The 14,662-nt window shown below is 51.8% G+C and overlaps 1 protein-coding gene across 1 annotated transcript in view; it reads left to right on the top strand.

Moving 5' to 3' along the window:
- The window catches only part of C1H1orf127 (chromosome 1 C1orf127 homolog), a 32,802-nt gene that overhangs the window by 14,041 nt on the left and 4,099 nt on the right, over positions 1 to 14,662 (top strand). The window contains exons 4-9 of the mRNA XM_050789403.1: positions 390 to 533; positions 6,604 to 6,642; positions 7,609 to 7,746; positions 8,255 to 8,339; positions 9,848 to 10,044; positions 10,877 to 11,000. Coding sequence (XP_050645360.1) covers positions 390 to 533; positions 6,604 to 6,642; positions 7,609 to 7,746; positions 8,255 to 8,339; positions 9,848 to 10,044; positions 10,877 to 11,000 — 727 coding nt within the window. The remainder of the gene's footprint in view (positions 1 to 389; positions 534 to 6,603; positions 6,643 to 7,608; positions 7,747 to 8,254; positions 8,340 to 9,847; positions 10,045 to 10,876; positions 11,001 to 14,662) is intronic.

Below are 14,662 nucleotides of genomic sequence, written 5' to 3'. Positions count from 1 at the left end.
TGGGTGATTGAGTGAGACTCAAAAACAAAAAACAGCCCAGCCTTATGAGACGTTGGTGGGCATCAAAGGAGATAAAGTGTGTTTGTCAACTGTCAAGGGACATTGGGATGCAAGTTCTTATTCTGTCTGACTAGGTTTGACCTTCCCAAAACCCACAAATGTTCCCTGGCCTGGAGGGCTTCCTTGGTAGGGGCTGAGCTTCCAGAGCCAGACCCAGGCTCCGAGTTGCTGTCGACCCTGGTTTCATTTCCCATCCCTCTTCCACAAGCCCACCTTCTAGCAGGTTCATGGTATCCTATTTGCTGTGAGCAGGGACTGACCTATAATTGCAGCCTACTAACTGTATTTTCCTCTCTCATTTGCACACATGAATTTTGCCCTACTTCCAGAAAGCAAATTACAGGCTGGAAATCAGAATATTTCAGAAAGGGGTGACAAGGTTGGAGCGGAGTGATCGATACATAATGAAGTGTCCAATGCTAAGGTCAAGACTGGGCCAGGAAAGCGTCCACTGTGGACCCATGTTCATCCAGGTAATGGGTTCAGAGGGTCTGGGAGGTGGCAGAGGGGCCTCCCAGGCTGGGCGTCTCTCTAAAGGCCAAGGCAGGTGGCCCTGGCCCCTGCACTGCAGAATGTGGCCCAGAGAGACAGGTGGTAGCTGCAGATGCAGTACGGCATCGTTCTTCTAGACATCCCTGGGTACTGGCTGGGTGCTAAGTCTCCTGGGTTTGGTTCTGAGCAAGGAGGGGTGAGATGGGAGGCGAGGGGTGAGATGGGAGGGGAGGGGTGAAATGGGAGAGGAGGGGGAGATTAAAGCTGTCTGACCTCGGGTTCTAGATTTCCCATCTTGGCTGGCTCAGGGGGTCACTTGGGTTATCAACAAAGCTGCAAAATTGCATCTTTGTGTCCTTTCTCTCTGGATTGAAAAAACTGGCTAGTTTGAATGTTTTTTTTGTTTTTTGTTTTTTGTTTTTGTTTTTGTTTTTGTTTTTTGGACCTGGGTAATGTCAAAGAGTTATAGACCCCAGGTACGATCAGGTGCAATGTCTACATTTTAAGCATCAGGGAAGAAAGGTTGAGCCCCAGATCCAATTGTGAGCTCTTTTACGGCACGGCCATGTGCGCTCCTTGAATTCAAGTTTCTCTCCAGCTCTCATCAGTGGGGCACCTCTGTAAGCGAAACAAGATTTGGATGGGAGTGGGGAGGGCTAGAAACCCAAACATCTATAGGGACCAAACCTGCCACAGAAATGAGCATGCTGGACTGAGGAGGAGGCAGTAAAGAATTTTACTCATTCCTTCATTTAGTCAGCTGTTTTTTTTTTGTTGTTGTTGTTTTTGTTTTTTGTTTTTTTTTGAGATGGAGTCTCGCTCTGTTGCCCAGGCTGAAGTGCAATGGTATGATCTTGGCTCACTGCAACCTCTGCCTCCCAGGTTCAATCGATTCTCCTGCCTCAGCCTCCCAAGTAGCTGGAATTACAGGTGTGTGCCACTATGCCTAGCAAATTTTGTATTTTTAGTAGAGACGGAGTTTCACCATGTTGGCCAGGCTGGTCTCAAACTCCTGACCTCAAATGATCCACCCGCCCCAGCCTCCCAAAGTGCTGGGATTACAGGTGTGAGCCACTGCGCCCAGCCTGTTTTTTTAAAGAGACAGGATCTTGCTGTGTCACGCAGGTTCACTGCAGCCTTAACCTCCTGAGCTTAAGGGATCCTCCCACTTCAGCCTCCCGAGTAGCTGGGACTATAGGTGTATAACACCATGCCCAGCTAATGTTTAAATTTTTTTTTTTTTTTTTGAGACGGAGTCTCGCTCTGTCGCCCAGGCTGGAGTGCAGTGGCGCGATCTCAGCTTACTGCAAGCTCCGCCTCCCGGGTTCACGCCATTCTCCTGCCTCAGCCTCCCAAGTAGCTGGGACTACAGACGCCCACCACCTCGCCCGGCTAGTTTTTTGTATTTTTTAGTAGAGACGGGGTTTCACCGTGTTAGCCAGGATGGTCTCGATCTCCTGACCTCATGATCCGCCCGTCTCGGCCTCCCAAAGTGCTGGGATTACAGGCTTGAGCCACCGCGCCCGGCCTGTAGAGATGGAGACTCACTGTGTTGCCCAGGCTGGTCTCAAACTCCTGGCTTCAAGCGATCCTCTCACCTTGGCCTCTCAAAGCCCTGGGATTATAGGCGAGGGCCACTACGCCTGGCCCAGCAAACACTTATATATGGCTTATTCTGTGCTGGGCACCGTTCTACTCACTTTGCAAATATTAACTCATCTCACCTTCACAGCGATTCTGTGTAGTTGGTTCTATACTGATCCCCATTCTGCAGGTGAGAGAACTAAGCAGAGAGAGATTAGGAGACTTGCCAGCTGGTAGCAACAGAGCTGGGCTTTGAGCCAGGCCACATGGTAGGGGCTGGGGCATGCTGGAACAGGCACAACCTGCAGTCCTGGCCCCCTACAGAGGGAGCTAAGGCTGGACTCCACTCCAGCCCCATTTTGCCAGATTTTCCAACATTTCAAGATAAACTGGAAATCTATAATTGTATGTGAAATCCTCCAGTTTAAAAAAGTTCACTTTAATTTTTTTTTTTTTTTTTGAGACGGAGTCTCGTTCTGTCACCCAGGCTGGAGTGCAGTGGCATGATCTCGGCTCACTGCAACTTTTGCCTCCTGGGTTCAAGTGATTCTCCTGCCTTAGCCTCACGAGTAGCTGGAATTACAGGCATGCATCACCATACTTGGCTAATTTTTTTTTTTTCTTTGAGACGGAGTCTCGCTCTGTCACCCAGTCTGGAGTGCTGTGGCGCAATCTCGGCTCACTGCAAGCCCCGCCTCCTGGGTTCACGCCGTTCACGCCTCAACCTCCGAAGTAGCTGGGACTACAGGCACCCGCCACCACGCCTGTCTAATTTTTTGTATTTTTGGTAGAGATGGGGTTTCACTGTGTTAGCCAGGATGGTCTCGATTTCCTGACCTTGTGATCCGCCCGCCTTGGCCTCCCAAAGTGCTGGGATTACAGGCGTAGGCCACCGCACCCAGCCTAATTTTTTATATTTTTGGTAGAGATGGGGTTTCACCATGTTGGCCAGGCTGGTCTAGAACTCCTGACCTCAAGTGATCCACCCACCTCGGCCTCCCAAAGTGCTAGGATTACAGGTGTGAGCCACTGCGCCCGGCCAAGTCAGTTTAACTTTGTAGGCACTGCACAGCTCAAATAAAGTGCTGGATTTGGCTTGAGGGATTTGGTTGGGCATCTTCTGCCTGTGAGGAGGAGGAGGAAGGAAGGAGGAAGAGAAAGAAGAGGAAGTCAGAACTGAGAGGAGGAGGTTGGAGTGAAAAGGCTGCTGATGACAAACACCATTTATCCAACAAGCAAGCATTTATTTATTTATTTATTTCGAGACAGAGTCTCGCTCTGTTGCCCAGGCTGGCGTACAGTGGTGTGATCTTGGCTCACTGTAACCTCTGCCTCCTCGGTTCAAGCGATTCTGATGGAATCACAGGCATGCGCCACCATGCCCAGTTGATTTTTTTGTATTTTTAGTAGAGATGGGGTTTCACCATGTTGTCCAGGTTGGTCTCGAACTCCTGACCTCAACCGATCCACCTGCCTTGGCCTCCCCAAATGCTAGGATTACAGGCATGAGCTGCTGCGCCTGGCCCCAACAAGCATTTATTGAGCATCTATTGTATGCCCAGCCCTGTGCTGGTGCTGACGGAACAGATATGACCAAGGCGTGACTTGCCCCAGGAAGAGCTTATCGTTTTCTTCTTATCTGATCTGAACTTCAAAAATGAGTGTGCTGTGGTGGAAGGGCCCCTGCACCAGCCCAGCTCAGAAGACCTGGGCTCATCTCCGCTCAGCCTGGCTCACTGCCATGTTGGACTCCAAAGTTGCTTTGCTTCTTAACCTGAAGGAGAAGGGGCTGAGCGGGAGGGTCTTCCTCTGCCCACCTGCCTTTATTAAGGGCTCAGAGTGGCCACGCCAAAGCCAGTGTTGGTACACCTGAGAATTGTGGGGCCCCACCCCGGGATTCCCAAGCAGGGCTGCCAGGGCACCTGTTTGACATCCCGGGGCTGGTCACTGCTCCCTCTGCACTGGGCCTGTGATTCTGGAAGCCGCCGCCAGGGGGAGGGTGTTGCCGGCATCGCCCGACACTGGGGCGAATCGCTGAGAAAAGCAGAAACGACTCCGACCCGGGCGCCCGCTTGGTCTCCATCGTCCTGCCCTTGAAGCCCAGATGCCCCAATGCCCCAGTCCCCGGCATCCTTCACTGACCGAGGTGTGGGAGCGGGTCGGGGGAGGGGGCTCTGCATCCCTGAACAGAGTTGCACAGAGGTGGGCAGAACACGAACAACAGAGGCGGGTCTCTGCTGCCCCCGCCTCCCCTCCAACCCCTTCCCCCATCTGAGAACCTCATCGAATTGACTGATTCATTCCTGGTGACTTCTGCAGCCGCCACTTCCGTGGCTGCACCTTGAACTTGCATTAAGTTTTAATTAAAGCCGTTTCACCGGCCTTGCCCTTGGCTAAATGCAGCTGTGGGCACAGGGCACATAGATATTTAATACTCTGCCTCTCCCCGCTGATGGCGCAGGGTGCCCAAGGGTGTACCCGAGCCGTGCCCTGCTCGCAGTGATCTGCGAGCTCGCTTAAGTGTGCCCACAGGCCCCGAGCGGGAGGCCGCGCAATAACTATTCATTGCCCTGGGTTAAGTGTGCCCAGGGGCACCCGTAAACTCAATGCAGTGATTAGCGATTACTCCCAGTGAAGGCTGCCCGAGCTCCTGCGGAATGTCCACGGGCCCTAAATATAGCCTCCTCATGGCGACTTAAAGGGCACGGTGCATTTTGGCTGTGCACTTGTCACGTTTTCCCTTCTTCCTTTTTTTAATATCTTTTCGGAGACAGAGTCTCATTCTGGCCAGAGTCGCCCAGGCTGGAGTGAGTGGGACAATCTCAGCTGACTGCAACTTCCGCCTCCTGGGTTCAAGTGAACCTCCTGCCTCAGCCTCCTGAGTAGCTGGGACTACAGGTGTCCGCCACCACTCCTGGCTAATTTCCCTCCTTCCTTCCTTCCTTCCTTCCTTCCTTCCTTCCTTCCTTCCTTCCTTCCTTCCTTTTTTTTTTTTTGTATTTTTAGTGAAGATAGGGTTTCACCATGTTGCCTACGCTGGTCTCGAACTCCTGAGCTCAGGTGATCCACCTGCCTCAGCCTCCCAAAGTGCTGGGATTCCAGGCATGAACCATTGTGCCTGGCCTTCCCTTCCTTTGTTTAGCAGAATTGCTTCCCCCCTTCTTACAGTCTGGCCTCTGGGGGCCTCCGCCTTCCTCCCGGTTCAGCAGGGAGGATGGGCTGGGGCACCATGGTGTAGCTTTGGGTGGTGTCGGGGAATTGCCGCATCCTCTTCATTCTCCTGCCAGACCTTGCGGACGTCTTCTCCATTTCTTCCACTTTGCTCCCCAAGGGAAGACAGCATCCCCTAAAAGCAAGGCCATCACAGGGCTCACCTGAGGGGCTCCCTGTGGGCCGCCTGAGCCTGCTGCCAACATGGGCTCTCTGGGGCCAAGGAACAGCTGAGCTAGGCAACTGGGGAGGCTGCAGGGTGGTGGGGGGCCTCTTCCTGGCCCCACCCACTCCTTTCTGCTTCTGGAAGCCCGTCTGTCCCTGGGGAGAAGAGGTGGGTAGCCTTGAGTTGGGGAGCTGTGAAGATGAATCAGTCCACTCTGGCCCCAGTCTCCCCATTCTGTATTGGGTAGGAGAGGGGATCTGATGATCTGTGAGGGACCCTCTGCTGGTCTGTGACTGTTCAGTGCCACAACCTCCCTGGCCAAGTCTGACGCAAAGGCAAAGGGGCAGCTGGAGAAAGTAGAGAGACTTGAGAGAGCACCTGGGTGGGGTGGCACTGGCTGCAGAGGGGTTTTGGGGAAGATCCCTTGCCCACGCCATCACCTTGGGCCCTGGTCTGTGAAACGGGAGAATGGTGCCACCCTACGCAATGGCCGTGAGACTCAGGCGTGGGACGAGAAACCACTGTCTCGGTTTGCCTGTCTCCGTTTTAGCACTGAAAACCCCACATCAGGGGAACCTCCCCAATCCTGGGGAACCGGGATTGTTGGACCCTCTAAGAACGGTGCCATTGGGGGGCACAGGTGTGCTCTCTGGGCCTGTAGAAGCCCTCACTCTCTACTTCTGCTAGTTGGATCCAAAGTGGAAAGAAAAAGGGCGAGGAAGAAATTGGGATCTGGGGAAAAAAATAAGACAAGAGGCCTAGGCAGCAGCCCCCATGGAAGTGGGCTCTGAGCAGCGTTGGTCCCATGCACACCCGTTCTTGGCCTCACCAGCTGCGCCCAGGACCCCAGCTGCCCCCTTGGCCAGGCCCAGGGTGGCAGCTGAGGCAGCGACATTTCCCTGCGTCTGTTGACACTCGAGTCCCAGAACATAAATGATTTTCTTGTCTTAATGAGCAAACAAGCCGGCGGCACCGCTCTCTCACCGGCCTCCTGCTGGGGTAATTGCCGGCGCTGATGGGCACCGGCAGGGATGTTTGCTCACCTTTGCTCACCGCTTGCAGGAGACATTGCTTCCTCTTTGTCTCTGCAGGTCTCCCGGCCCCTGCCCCTGCGCAGCGACGATAGACAGGTAAGTGGGCCCTGTTGGAGTAGCAGGAACAACTCTCTGGAAGTTTCTGCCAGGCCTGGTGGGTGCTCGGGATGCTCGGACGCAGCTTCTGAGTTTGCTTGTCCTCCGGAGAGTGTAGTGGACGGTACGGACTCTTCAGGGACCAGGTCTTGCCAGCCGAAGTTTGAAGCTCCCGCTGGTGCCCTCCAGGCAGAGGCCTGAGGCCTGAGGCCATCTGAGAAGAACCTGGAAGAGGGGACCCCAGCTTTGGGTGGGAGGCTGGGTCGGAAGACTCTAAGGTCCTTCCCGTGCTAAGATTCTCTCTGCCAAGTCTCCAGTGACAGGGAGCTTGTTCCTTTGTAAGGAGCTTGTTCCACATCGCACAGGTGCTTCCCGAATTTTCCTTCTGCTGGTCCTTGGAATGTTTCCTGCAGCCTCCCGGAAGGAGCCAGTCCCTCTTCTCCATTTCACATCCCTTTGAGTATTTGGGATCAGTGAGCTTGACCTCCCCAGGTCTTCCTGACGTCCCCCTGCCAGTCTTCCTGAGATGGGAGCTGGAGACCCTTCCCTACCCCTCTCCCCGCATCTGGCCCTCACCTTTATTCAAGGCCTTCATTCCCATGTCCCACTAAAGGGTGGCAAACAGAGCCAAGGACAGGACTCCAGTTGTGCCCAGCCAGGGCGGCACAGGGGCTGACTGGTTGGCATTGCTGTTAGGGGTCACTGTGTGTTCGTTCTCTCAGCCGCGTTGTACACCTACTGTGTGCCAAGCACCCCTGCAAGGGACCTCCTCCCCTAAAGTATGAGCATGCTAGTGTCTGGTTGACTCTCCTCCCCGAGTGGCCTGCCGTCCTGCCTCCTGGCCTAGCCATCCTCCCCGTGACCCTGTTACCTTCCTAGGTAACCCCTCAAGTGTCCCTTCTCCATGACTCCTAGTGACCGTGCCTCCCTGGCCACATGGTTTGTGAACGTGTCCTGTTTCTCCAGACTCCATGGCTGCTGTCCCTTCGAGGGGAGCTGGTGGCTTCTCTTGAAGATGCCAGCCTGATGGGACTGTATGTGGACATCAATGCCACCACTGTCACCGTCCAAAGCCCGAGACAAGGACTTCTTCAGAGGTGGGAGGTCAGTGGTGGGCGGCAGGCCCTGCCAGGCAGTGGGGGGCCTCTGGGGCATAGCACCCAGAAGAGCAGGTCGCCACCCCTCCAGTGACAAGTCAAATGTCCACCTGCGAGACCGGACAGATTTAGGCAGGCGCCTTCGAAAATTGGTCCCCATTAGCGTGAAGTGCTCCGCTCTGCAGATGAGGGGCTCCTGCAATCATGCATTCAGCTCGTCCTGATCATGGTGGCAGGAGCGTAATTACCATCTCTTTAAATAGCCCAAAGTTGCCGTGTAAGAGAAGACGGCTCACATGACATTTGCTCTGAGCTCGCTTCCTGCTAAAAATATCTCAGCTAAATAATATTTCCTGGTTGCATCGGCGCAATAGTCCCTGACCTGGGCTTTGTAACACTTGGGGCTTTAGTTCAGAGATTAGTTCGAAGGTGGGAGAGGGGGCCCCTGTGGTGGGAGTTTGCATCTGGAAGGAGCAGTTTTGAAGACCTCAGGGGGGACCTTCCTCCGTCCCCAGGTGCTGAACACCCCTGCTGAGCTCCTGCCACTATGGCTGGTGAGCGGTCACCATGCCTATTCTTTAGAAGCTGCTTGCCCACCGGGTAAGACCCAGGAGTGCCCCTAATGTCCACCTTTCCGACTTCATCACATTCTCGTCTCTGTTTTTTCCCTCCTCTGGGCACCTTAATCCCCTCTGTCTCATCCCACTTCTCCTCTCCTCAGTCTCAACCTTGGCTATGCATTTCTGAAATGCTTGGGACAAAGAGAAGTTTGCTTTTGCTGGAAGATGTGTGGAGTAGAAGTGGGATGTGGGGTGAATGAAAAGTAAAATCATCTACTACAGACCTGCAAACTTGGGGTCTGCAGACTCTTGGGAGCACCCAAGCTGGCCCCAGGGGCTCTGAGAACAGTGACGGGAGAGAGCGTGCAGCCTGGTCAGACCCTCCAGGGCTCCGTGATCTGAGGGCAGTGGGGACCCCTGATCTAGGCCATGTATGTGATAACTGTTTTGTTCAGCCTGGAGTGACACCACTGCCCTGGGTCTTATGTCATATAAAGAGGTCTGGAACCTGGAAGACCACTTCCTACCTCCGGGGAATTTAAATTCAAAGAACTCGGTGTGCAACGTTAGGTGGATCAAAGGCTTCATCCTGTGTGGATAGATTAGAGGTGGCTTAGACTTTCCATTTGTATAGAATTTTATCATGGACTGAGTTTCGGGATCAGGGCTCTGGGGATTTTCAGGCATTGGCGGTGACCGTGATGAGCCCCCGAACATCTCTTTCCCTGTTCACAATGTTTCCAGTCCCTTTATGTAAAGGCAGATGCTTCCATTAGCAGCTGCAGAGCTGGTTTAAAATGTCCCGCCGAGAGCCTGACACAGTGAAATTCTTGCTAAAGTGTAAACAACTGATAGGAGCTGTATGTCTTTCTTTTTTTTGGGGGGTGGAGTTTTGCTCTTGTTGCCCAGGCGGGAGTGCAGTGGCATGATCTTGGCTCATTGCAACCTCTATCTCCAGGGTTCAAGTGATTCTCCTGCCTCAGCCTCCCAAGTAGCTGGGATTATAGGCTTCCACCAGCACGCCCGGCTCATTTTTTGTGTTTTTAGTAGAGATGGGGTTTCACCACGTAGGCCAGGCTGGTCTTGAAATCCTGACCTCAGGTAATCCACCCACCTTGGCCTCCCAAAGTGCTGGGATTACAGGTGTGAACCACCGTGCCCGGCCTAGGAGCTGTATTACTGAAGAGCTGCTTTGGAAATGGAAGGGGCACTGGGCTAGGTCACCGAAGCCAAAGACGATCTCAGTAGAGCCATTTCTGCAGCTTCCCTGATGGCATCTGCTTCCATCAGGATGCAGATGGGCCTTTCCAGAGTGGCGAGGTCTGTCAGGTGTTTGGGGATGGTCTTTTTTTCTTCTCTTCTTCATCCGTGCAGCTAAGTTTCAGCCCAGGCAGTGATACCGGGACACCAAGTAACTTGCTGTCACTGACTGGGGAAGTGTGCTGTGCTGGCCACAGGTGTGGCCCCGGGCAAAGGCCCACCACCACTTCATTTGTCCACGAGCCTGCAAAGTGTCTTTTTCTGTGTCCTGTGTCCTTCCCATTCCAGTGTCATTCCAGCCAGAGTCGGAGGTCTTCGTTCACATCCCCAAGCAGAGACTGGGTCTAGTCAAAAGAGGTTCCTACATTGAGGAAACCCTGAGCCTCAGATTCCTCCAAGTCCAACAGTCCAACATCTTTATGGTGACTGAGAACAAGGACTTTGTGGTGGTCAGCATCCCGGCGGCCGGGGTGCTCCAGGTCCAGGTGAATATCCGGTGGCGTCTCTGTCTTGCCCCTTCTCTTCCTGAGGCCCTTCTCCTTCGGTCACCAATGCCATGTGTGGTCAGAAACATGAAGGGTAGGCTGGTCACAGTGGCTCATGCCTGTAATCCCAGCGCTTTGGGAAGCCGAGGCGGGAGGGTCACTTGAGTCCAGGAGTTCAAAACTGGCCTGGGAAACATAGTGATACCCCGTTGCTACAAAAAAATTTAAAAATGAGGTAGGAGCATTGCTTGAGCTTAGTGGGTTGAGGCTGCAATGAGCTATGATTGTGCCATTGCACTCCTGCCTAGGCAATGGGAGTGACACCCTGTCTCAAAAAATAAAAGTAAAAAGAAAGAAAGAAACATGGAGGGCAGATCTGTGGTGCTGGCTGAAAGTGGACTTCACCATGTATGCCTCTCAGGCCCATACTCTAACCAAGGTAGCCCCATCAGGGGACAACCATAGGGCATGGGATGCCTCCTGCCACGTGCAATGAATTTCTTTCTTTCTCTCTCTCTCTTTCGATGGAGCCTCGCTCTGTCGCCCAGGCTGGAGTGCAGTGGCGCGATCTCGGCTCACTGTAACCTCCTCCTCCTGGATTCAAGTGATTCTCCTGCTTCAGCCTCCCGAGTAACTGGGGCTACAGGCACCCACCACGACGCCCAGCTAATTTTTTGTATTTTTAGTAGAGACGGGGTTTCACTGTGTTAGCCAGATGGTCTCAATCTCCCGACCTCGTGATCTGCCTGCCTCAGCCTCCCAAAGTGCTAGGATTACAGGCATGAGCCACTGTGCCCAGCCAACGTAAAACTAATTTCTTGTGGCCTCACAGCGATGCCAAGAAGTCGGAGGAACCCCGGGAACACAAGCTTTCTATAGGGTAGACCTGCGTCTGCAATTTGCTGAGATGGCTGCCCCAGTCCTCTGGACAGTGGAGAGCTTCTTCCAGTGTGTGGGTGAGTGAGGCACCATGAGGGTGTGACTGCTGGTAACAGGTATACACTGCACAAACCCTCTTTCCTTGGCCCTGGGGTTCTTTCTTCTGTGACAACGTTTCACTCCCTGGACCGCACAGGTCCCACACCGACAAGGTAAGTGAGGCGTCAGACATACTGGCTGGAACTGGCAGGAGAACAACAGTGTCGTGAGAACTGAGTGGTCCTGTGGTTCCTGGCCCTGGAGTCTGCCAGGGAGGGGACAGGGGAGGCAGATGGGGGTGTATCCCTTTCCTAACCAACTGCACAACCTCAGTGAGTTACCTAACCATGTTGAGCCTCAGTTTTCCCATCTTGAAAATAGGCATACCAGTACCTGTTTTGAGGATTGAAACAGCAAGAGGAGCTATTTCCAGTTCCTCGGGTCACTTGGTAGACAGATCAGTGTCCTTGGCAAAGAGCACGACACGATGCAACTTGTTTCTCAGCTCAAGAGGAACCTTCTTTTAAATGTGGTGTATGTCTTTATGCCAGGATGCTGGGATGGGGTTTTTGGAGAAAGCTCTGCTAACGGACAACCTGGTATTCACACATGCAAAACCACCAGGAGCAAAACCCATTGAAATACAGCACAAGGAAATGCACATAATTCACAAATGATGTCGATCACTTTCATCTTTTACTTCCTAACTGTCCTCAATCAAAGACAGACGCGAAGGAGATTTAACTCAGATGTTAATAGTGCAAGTTTGCCCTGTCACGAGGATATGATGTTTTGGTGCTGCACAAAAATGTAATTATGTTCAGAACTATATTTAAAGATTAAAAGGGGGACTGCCTACCACAGCTAGCCCCAAATTCAGAATTAGAAACAAAGAAAAAGGCGGGATGGGGGGTGAGTTCTGACAGTCTGCTAAAAATGGAAATGTTTCTTGAAAATTTTTACACATTTCGCCTGTTTTTATTTTAACGGTTTGTTGCAGTGATGACATTAATCTTGGAAAGGGAGGGCTAGAACTTTATCCAACAGATATTCACTAGGCAGTCGCGGTGTATGCGGCCCCATGCAAGGCTTAGGTGGGAACAGAGGCTGCTGGTTCTTGAAAATTTTTACACATTTCGGCTGTTTTTATTTTAACGGTTTGCTGCAGTGATGACATTAATCTTGGAAAGGGAAGGCTAGAACTTTATCCAACAGATATTCACTAAGCAGTCGCGGTGTATGCGGCCCCATGCAAGGCTTAGGTGGGAACAGAGGCTGCTGGATTCGGTTCTTGCTCTCAGGCAACGTTCAGTCTGGAAGGGGAGATAAGAAATGCCCAGAGAAAGGCCGGACGCAATGGCTCACGCCTGTAATCCCAGCACTTTGGGAGGCAAAGGTGGGAGGATCACTTGAGGCCAGGAGTTTGAGACCAGCCTGGCCAACATGGCAAAACCCTGTCTCTCCTAAAAATACAAAAATTAGCTGGGCATGGTGGTGCACATCTGTAATCTCAGCTACTTGGGAGGCTGAGGCAGGAGAATCGCTTGCACCTGGGAGGTGGAGGCTGCAGTGAGCTGAGATTGTGCCACTGCATTCCAGCCTGGGCAACAGAGCAAGACTCATCTCAAAACAGAAACAAAAACAAACAAACAAAAAACAACAAAAAAGAAATGCCCAGAGAATTATGAGGGCAGGTGGACTCAGGAGAGATGTCAGAGAGTAAATGATCTTTATCCTGGGTTTTGATGAGAGGGCAGGTCCTTGATAGGAAGATACGGAATACAGCATAAAAATAGATCAGCAACAGTAATAGAAACATTTCAGGAAGAGTTTTTTTGGCCTCTCTGGAAAGATTTACACGGGGAAAGAATGTTCTCTTCCTCATTTTGTTAATTTAACATCAGCAACTAGAATGAATGTCTCCCCTCCCTGGTTCCCAGCACACCTCCCCTGCACCTCCCCTGCAGCTTCCCTGCAGCTTCGAGATCTTTCTATTCTTATTATAGTTATTGGTGCACGCTCCTGTCTCTCCGTCTAGTATGAATTCCTTAGATCAGGGGCTGTGCCCTGTTCGGCTTCTTATTCTTGACGGGCCTTATCTTGCCGCCTTGCCCTTGGTAAGCACTTCATAAATGCTTGTTGGCTTGAATTTTCACCAGGAATTTAAAAAAACGTTTTACACAGATAACATTTTTCTGTGACTAATGTGTCACATATTTACAAACTATATGCTGGACTATTAATATATGCTGGAATTGCCTAAACTCCCCGTGGTTAGAGATTTTTAAAAAATCTTCCTTTTCCCTGACTCCAAAAGTAATTAGAACCTATAGGACAAATCCTAATTATTTAAGTGGTCTGGAGAAATCTAGGAGATGGTTTAGATATAGCTGTTTTCATATGTGTGTGTGCGCACATATATATATATATGCGTGTGTGTGTGTGTATATATATATATATTTTATAAGAGACAGGGTCTTGTTCTATTGCCTAGGCTGGAGTACAATAGTGCAATCAAAGCTCATTATAACACTGAGCTCCTGGGTTCAAGGGATCCTCCTGTCTCAGCCTTCTGAGTAGCTGGGATTATAGATACAAGACACCATACCAAGCTAGTTTAAAAATTTTTTTTTTTTTCCCGAGACGGAGTCTCTTGTTGCCCAGGCTGCAGTGCAATGACACAATCTTGGCTCACTGCAACCTCCGCCTCCCAGGTTCAAGTGATTCTCCTGCTTCAGCTTCCGGAGTAGCTGGGATTACAAGTGCCTGCCACCACGCCTGGCTAATCTTTGTATTTTTAGTAGAGACGAGATTTCACCATATTGATCAGGCTGGTCTTGAACTCCTGACCTCAGGTGATCCGGCTGCCTTGGCCTGCCAAACTGCTGGGGTTACAGGCATGAGCCACTGTGCCTGGCCTTAAATATTTTTATAGAGATGGGATCATGCGTGTTACCCAGGCAGTTCTTAAACTCCTGGACTCAAATGATCCTCCTGCCTTGGCCTCCCAAAGTGCTGGGATTACAGGTGTGAACCACTGTGCCCGGCCTATTTTTACATTTTGAAGTTGGGTTCACGGATGGAAATGCCTCTAGGGGTGGGGAAGGGAATGTTAGCGGTGGGAGAGTGGGGAGGATAAGAACACCCAGGGCCTGAGCGTGGAAGGATAAGGCAGCAAAGCTCAGTGTGGGAGGTGACAGGGAGTGGTGGAGACTCCTGGGAACCTGCAGCCACCAGGTCCCTCTAAGCAGAGCAGCCTTGCTTGGCTGGAGCTGACCCTATCTTGCAGGGAAGCAGGTCCGTGTAGCCAAATCTGGTTTTCCACGAGAACCTGGTTATATAAGAACTCCTGCTTTTAAAATGTTGTTGGTTAATTTAAAAAACAGTTCAAACACCCTGCAGGCTGAGTCAAACATGTCCAAGAGCTGTATTTAACCCCTGGGCCAGAATTTGCAAGTGCGAACCCAGTAGTTCTCAACTGCAGGCGATTTTTGCCTCTCAGGAGACACTTAGCAACATCTGGAGACATTTTTGTTTGTCGTGACTCGGGGGATCCTACCGGCATCTGGTGGGTGGAGGCCAGGGGGCCTGCTAAACACCCTGCACTGTACCTCCTCTCCCGCACTTGACAAAGCGTGATCGGCCTGGAATGCCTACGCTGCCTGGGCTGAGTCTAACCTGAAGGGTGATCGGGCAGGGA

This window comes from Macaca thibetana, chromosome 1 (genome assembly GCF_024542745.1).
Source record: "Macaca thibetana thibetana isolate TM-01 chromosome 1, ASM2454274v1, whole genome shotgun sequence".
NCBI lineage: Eukaryota > Metazoa > Chordata > Mammalia > Primates > Cercopithecidae > Macaca > Macaca thibetana.
The sequence above is the reverse complement of the archived record's forward strand: the minus strand, read 5'-3'. Positions and strand labels throughout refer to the sequence as shown.